The sequence below is a fragment of the Polypterus senegalus genome, chromosome 9 (assembly GCF_016835505.1).
Source record: "Polypterus senegalus isolate Bchr_013 chromosome 9, ASM1683550v1, whole genome shotgun sequence".
Taxonomy (NCBI): domain Eukaryota; kingdom Metazoa; phylum Chordata; class Cladistia; order Polypteriformes; family Polypteridae; genus Polypterus; species Polypterus senegalus.
The window spans coordinates 41,879,470-41,886,460 of NC_053162.1; the positions used below are offsets into that span (position 1 = coordinate 41,879,470).

A 6,991-nucleotide genomic window follows, 5' to 3' on the forward strand; every position below is an offset into this window, starting at 1 on the left:
CAACCAAATCAGCACAAACAGTTCCAAATGGCAGTACTCTGGAGCTGTGAGGTGGCAGTTGTAATCACTTAACACTAAAAATAGGCAGTAAATAAAGATATATTTAGGGAATGACCAATGACTTTGACTTGTATTAAGTAGGTTTTAACATGTTATATTCTGTTATAATCGGGGGTAACCAGATTGACCCAGAAACAGTACAGAAAAGGTGGATGGTTGATTATTTTAGTGTCTAGGGTTAGGGGTAACACTTAGTTTAATTATACTGATTCATATGTGTACTTTTTTCTTTCTCTGTTATAATTATGGTATTCGATTGCACATCTATAGCTTCCAACAACATTAATAGTAGTACTTGCATACAATAACTCCAACACATCCACTCAAATCATACAAGCTACTGTACCTTCATTAGCAGACAACAAGTTACACACCTGAACTGCTAACCACAAACCAGAAAAAGATCCGTCAGACATGCATTTCCAGCTGTACTATATAATTTATAAAAATGAAAATGAATATTTATACTTTTTTAATTGGGAATGCAAGGCTGGCTGGTCATTTTTTGTCTGCACCTGTGTTTTACATTTGAAGTGTGATTGTTATCTGCCTAAGAACAGTTTTATGTCTTTATTGGGTGCATAGACTTTTATCTATCTATCTATCTATCTATCTATCTATCTATCTATCTATCTATCTATCTATCTATCTATCTATCTATTTATCTATCTATCTATCTATCTATCTAAAGGATCTTACCACAATCTGTTCACATTATTGTGAGTTTCACTGTCACACAATCTCTAATCGGTCAGACCATGTACAGTGAGTAAGGATCTGCGTAAGGATCTGCTGTATGTTTAAGAATGTGCAGAATACACAAGTTACCTGAAAGAGGGACAAGCTATGGAATAAAGAATAAATCCATCCATCATCCAACCTGCTATATCCTAAAACAGGGTCACGGGGGTCTGCTGGAGCCAATCCCAGCCAAAACAGGGCGCAAGGCAGGAACAAATCCCGGGCAGAAAAGAATAAATTGGGATATCTAAATTCTGGATCATATAACAGACTGCCTTTGGAAATATGGGATACCTGGTCAATGAAAAGATAATAAAAGGAATCATTGTACTTACTGTTGACATTACTTACTGGTAACTAGGACATCTCATTTGTCTGGAACATGTGCTGGAACATCAGCTTCCCATTACTGTCAGTGCGGAAAATTTTGATAGCATATAAAACTACCATAACCTATGTGTGCACACCATCGTCTCATTGTTTTTGTCTTAAAGCTTGCTCACATTGGGCCTCATGTATAAACGGTGCATATGCGCAAAAATGTTGTGTACACACATTTCCACTTTTGTCCATATGCTATGTTTTAGTGTGAATTCTACGCCTGGCATTATACATGAGGCCCCTTGTCCAAATTTAGGCAGCTTCATGTAGGACAGAGAAATACTGTGGAGCAGGTTGTGATGTTGAATTGATGGTGCTATGAAGAGATATTTTGTTTTCAATGAATAACTCTGGAGACAATATGGTCCTAACCAGAGGTCAATACAATGATACTGAGAGAAATGTAATCCCAGAGTGCTTCAGTGGCTACAGGTTTTCATTTTAGCCATTTTCCTAAATAGTAACCAATTACTGCTACTAATAAAATAATTATTTAGTCTTAAGATTCACAACCCTTAAGTATCTCTTTTGTTAAGTCTTCTCAAGTCTGGAAAACATTGGCCAAAGAAGCAAGGCCTAAAGTTATAGGATAAATCCTGGAGGGCCTCAGTGGCTGCAGGTTTTTGTCCTAAATCTCACTCACATTGGGCCTCATGTACAAATGGTGCATACGCACAAAAATGTTGAGTACATACATTTCCACTTATATCCATATGCTAGTGTGAATTCTACGCCTGGCATTATACATGAGGGCCTTTATCCAGATCAGACATTTTGAACACTGGAAGGTTAAGAAGAAAAAAAAATTGCACTGGTTATCAATGTCCAAGTTTGTCATCCTCCTTTAATGTTTAAACAGAGAAGTCTTTACAGCCATTTTAAATGAGATTGCTTTCAGTGATTGACCAGTTAACTAAAAGTTTGCAGAGAATCCACACTATATAAAACATGACTTATATTATAAAATTTTATTGTACTCTTCCAAATTAACCATTACAACTATGCAAAATATTGTAAATTACACACATTATTTTGAAAGAAACCTATGCGTGAACATGTAATATTTTACAGTAACAGCCACTTGAAGGCAACAGCTCAATGACAGCAACTGCTGTTGCAGGAATCTCCTTTACACACACATCCCTGGGAACATTTACTGCAGTCAGCAGGACAGCAGGAACAGCAGGCTGCAAGAGAAATAAAAATGGTATTTTAGTTAATTTGGCATTCCAGATATTATGTTAGTCTTGTTCAGCTTCAACATATTATAAAGGCACCACAGCTTAAACACAACAAACTATATAATAAATGCTTCAGACAAAATGTTTATGGATCTATATTAATCATTCAATTATCTGTCTCTCCATTTTCCAAACCTTGTTCCTCCAAGTTTAGGCTTGTATGGGTTGACACGTATCCAAGAAACATTAGGTGCAAGGGAGGAACTAAGCTTAAACATGGCACTAATCAATTTCAAAATACAGTCAAAGTCAGTAATATTGCCATAAATATACTTTAGGTTTCTTTCTTGAAGCTGGGAGAGAAAGAGATGGGGACAAATATCTAAAAAAACACCAGACTAGTTGGAGATTTCCAAAAATGATCTGAAGGGGGAATTCTATTTTCTCCCTAGCAGAGTACATCTCTCTACAAAAACATATGTTTGGACCCTGGGATGCTCCAGTAACTTTGGGCTAATTAAACATTACTGGCAAAGATGATAGAAAGAAAAGATAAGAGACTTGTGAATCACTTCTGATGGAATAGGAATCAACTAGTATGAGAAAAGAGCCCTCTGTCTTAGTGTCTGTGTCCATAATTCAGACATTGCCCCAGTCAGTTAGTACTGCACTTCATGAAGCATGTCCTAAATGGCATTCATAGTGATTACTGCCAACAGTTACACTGTGAAATAGTAATGAAATCAGTAGTCATATATTGCAAAAAGCACACCTTTAAGCTAAAGGTATATCTGTATGCTATGCTGATTTGCTGAGATACCTCTATATGTGGCCTACTAGAAAATAAGTTAAGACTGGCAAATCAATCTCAATTCCTAAATAACAGTGTAACCCTGAGCCGGTTATTGTACCTGCCCGTAATCCAACTGAAGAATGGACATCATGATTTATAAATTGTTTCTGCAAAAATACATATGCTAAATAAGAAAATTAGATTTTTAGACAGAAATTAAAGACAATATAAACTCTTAAAAATGGTGCATGTTCTGCCCATGTCTGTGGGGGTTTTCTTTGGGAGCTTTGTTTTCCTCTGACAGTTCAAAGACATCCAGGTTAAGTAGACTGTCAATGGTAAATTGGCCCTGTATGTGTGTGTTTACACTGTGATGGGCAGGTGCTTTGTTCAAATAGTGTTCCTGCCTGGTGCCCACGTTTGCTGGGATAGACTCCCAACTTCATAATGACCCTGCTCAGGATAAAATAGGTATAGAAGATGAATGGGTAAACCTTAAAGCCTGTAAGTATCTGTCTGTCTGTCTATCTATCTATGAACACAACACATGCTGGCTTTGGTAGTATAAATCAGTGAAGAAGAAACTAAGTCCTGGAACTGGATGTTTGCACATTTTATTGAGGACAACCCTAATCAGTGACTAGTTGTATGTATCTTAATTAAAAACCTTGCTTTTTTACTTTTCCTTTTAAAAGAGCTAGATTTCTTAAGGAATCTGTATATACCTGAATTGTATTGCAAATATAATTTTGAAGTAGATTGTTTCTTCATACCTTTATGTTGAAGTGAAGTGGCAATTATATCTCTGATATCTATAGATATGAAGTTAGAATATGATCTCTTGCTTTTATTATACTTTTTAAACGTGACAAGAAATGTGCATGTGAAAACAGTAAATAGTGTCTATGTATGTGTGCATATGGCATAGTGTTTTCTTTTAAGACTGTGAATTACATGTTTGCTGTATTTAAATGTACCTTAAACATATTTGAAAATAGTGTAGGCTTATAAATGCAATTTACAAGAATAAACCGAACTGTCATTTTTCACTGTGTGTTTCATTCCAAACAAAAACAATTGTCATATTTGTGCCTCTGAAGTCTTACATTAATCTGTTTTCCGAACAGGATTAAATTTATTTTTTAACGTTTCAGGAAGCCAGAACCTATCCCAGCAGTACCAAATGTCATGGCACATACGAACTCTCAATGATGTGACAGTCCATTTGAAGGTACTCATGCACACACATACACAATAGCACCATGCTACTTTAGTGTCGCCAATGAAGGTTACCTGTTCCTTTACATATTTTAAATGTAAATAAAATACAGTTTTAGACATACGTTAAAAAAGTGACCAGCCCACTGGTGCAGTCTGAACACTGGCATAAGCTACGCTATCAACCCCAGCAACCCCCATCCCCTCCTCATTTTACATACTTGATATAACCATATGATAGACGAAAATCTAGATACTTATAAGTGAATTAGTTGATTAACAAAAGGGAATAATTAGCAGTTGAATGGCAATGAAAACTTGCAGCCCTTGCGCTGTAATTTCATGTTGGCTGGCACTACAGAATATCTTCGGTTAATGTCCAGTAATTCTGGCAAATAGCCGCCTTCACTTGATGTTGTCACGACGCACACAACATTCAGGGTGCTAGCAAATTAAATTTTTACTTTCGGATTTTTGCATTAAATAACTAGCAACTGTTTATATGTTGGCAGAAATTCCGCACTAACCTTTCTTACAGTCCTTGCATTTGCAGTCCTTGCATTTGCAGTTGGTCCCGCAGGTGCAAGTACCACCTACCAAAGACAAAGAGGAGAAGTCATCACACTTGACACAGATAAGGTTCCTTTGCATCATGAAATACACACAAATGCCACGTCTTCTAGACAATGAAAAACAGAACTGTACGTGTTGTTTGTATATTGTTCGCGTTCAACAGCATTTACCGGCGAATCTGTCTTTGAACCTGTTTACTCACCTTGAGCACAGTCACAGCTTTTGGGATCCATTTGGTTTTGTCCGGTGTTTTGCCGCTAGGTGTCGCAGTGCTTGGTTCAGTCAGTCTTCTTCAAGCCTCTCCGCTCTCGCTTCTCCGTCTCGCTTTCTGACGGCTACAGTGGCGACGAGCGTGGCTCTTATAGAAGTCGCTAGTAGCCACGCGCCGAGTGCAAAACCATGTCGCAACAACAGCTACTGCGAGCCGAGTGCTTTAGTCACGCGACCTGACGGACAAAACTTCCCCCTGCCCGGGACTTCAGTGTTTAACTACAGAGCAAACTCTCACACTAAACCGTTACAGAATTTTACAATTTTGATAATCAAGAATCGTATTTCGGGACATTTAATTTGACAAGGCACCGAATTAGCCTACATAGATAGATAGATAGATAGATAGATAGATAGATAGATAGATAGATAGATAGATAGATAGATAGATAGATAGATAGATAGATAGATAGATAATGAATAGCGCTATATGGACGATATGTAGTACTCTATGAACTACCCAAAGAAATGGATATTAAAGACGTAAAGAATACATGACGCAGATGTTATTGTAATAAAGAGAGGTAACATATAAGTAACAATACGATTTGCTCCTTTCGTATCATTTTCTATCAATCTGGGACATTAGCAAAGACTGTACCGAGCGACTAATGAACAAAATCTGGAGTCTATATTAATTTGACAAATGAATAAATCTGGAGTCTGTATTAATTTTAACAAAATGCGAATAGATTTTTTGAGAAGCACAATAGACAACTTGGCAAAAAATCGACTGCAATCCAAACGCTTTGAATCAGTGTCACTACTGGCTCCTCTGTTAGTTTCTAAGTACCGTCAGCTTCGTTTTAAAATTATTTAGATCAGGAGGGGATTGAGGCCGTTCCCCTGCAATATCAATTTCCGTCAAAGTTTTCCATTAAGAGTTTCATCCCCCATCGTCTCGTTTCCAAGTAACGGAATAACTCGTGTGCAAATCGTGCTTGTATGGTCGCTTAAACAACAACAGTATTCAGCAGTTTCTTTTTATCAGGACAATGCAGGTTTCTCAGACCCTCAGTAGAGTAGGAGGCGGATGACCGTCTGACAAGAAAGACTTTTTACCTTTCCCAATACCAGCTCCTACAAACATTTTTAATTCATTGTTTATTTAGGCACCCACATAATTCTGTATGTCACTTTAACTTTGTCGATGTCTCTGTTTCTAACAAGACGTTTTTACAGGTTACAGAGTTGCTTTTAAACAATCCAAACAGATTAATTTGCCCCTCGTGCTTCACGATCTGGCAGCAATATTAGTCCCTGTGCAAATGAGGATAGTTGATTTATAAAGCTGCACCACTAAAACCACATGTCAAATGGTTTGGATTTTTAAATGAAATTCGAATGAAAGTGATCATTGCTGACTGGATGTGGGAACTTCCATTGATGGCTCAGATTTACAACGCAAATAATTCAAAGAGATGAGGTATGGAGCACAATGTTGCCTACAACCGTAAGAATTAAGCCTATGACAACAGATTTTTTTATTATTAGAAAAAATCTGTAACCTCTAAGAGGAGTATAGGAGGAGGAGGTTGGGAACATGCACTGATACAGCGCGTCGCCGCACCCACCACACGACGAACCACCTCAGGATCCCAAATTAGGAGCCGTGCGACGACTGACATCTCTGCACCACACTAGCTTGAATGGAGTGGAACAGGTTGATCTTTAAATCGCACTGTTTACACCATGACTGATGAGCCGAGCCGCCTCTGCTTGACTCTTCCTAAAACTTTACTGTGAAATGTACAGTATTTTGAATATTATATAA

General features: G+C 37.5%; 1 protein-coding gene across 1 annotated transcript; it reads right to left on the minus strand.

Annotated features, from left to right (window-relative positions):
* Positions 1-2,006: 2,006 nt before the first annotated feature.
* mt2 (metallothionein 2) lies at positions 2,007-5,297 on the minus strand. The gene is made up of 3 exons (XM_039762990.1): positions 5,150-5,297; positions 4,902-4,967; positions 2,007-2,369 (listed from the first exon to the last, which is right to left on the minus strand). The coding sequence occupies exons 1-3, from the start codon at positions 5,178-5,180 to the stop codon at positions 2,278-2,280; spliced, it is 189 nt and encodes a 62-aa protein (XP_039618924.1). The 5' UTR covers positions 5,181-5,297; the 3' UTR covers positions 2,007-2,277.
* Between the last annotated feature and the right edge of the window lie 1,694 nt (positions 5,298-6,991).

Bases quoted from the DNA above. Each gene is read 5' to 3' on its own strand.
- mt2 (XM_039762990.1), bottom strand. From the start codon at position 5,180: ATGGATCCCAAAAGCTGTGACTGTGCTCAAG. The intron at 4,968-5,149 runs GTGAGTAAACAG...TGTCTTTGGTAG, and splicing joins AAGCTGTGACTGTGCTCAAG to GTGGTACTTGCACCTGCGGG. The intron at 2,370-4,901 runs GTTAGTGCGGAA...TTTCTCTTGCAG, and splicing joins ATGCAAGGACTGTAAGAAAG to CCTGCTGTTCCTGCTGTCCT.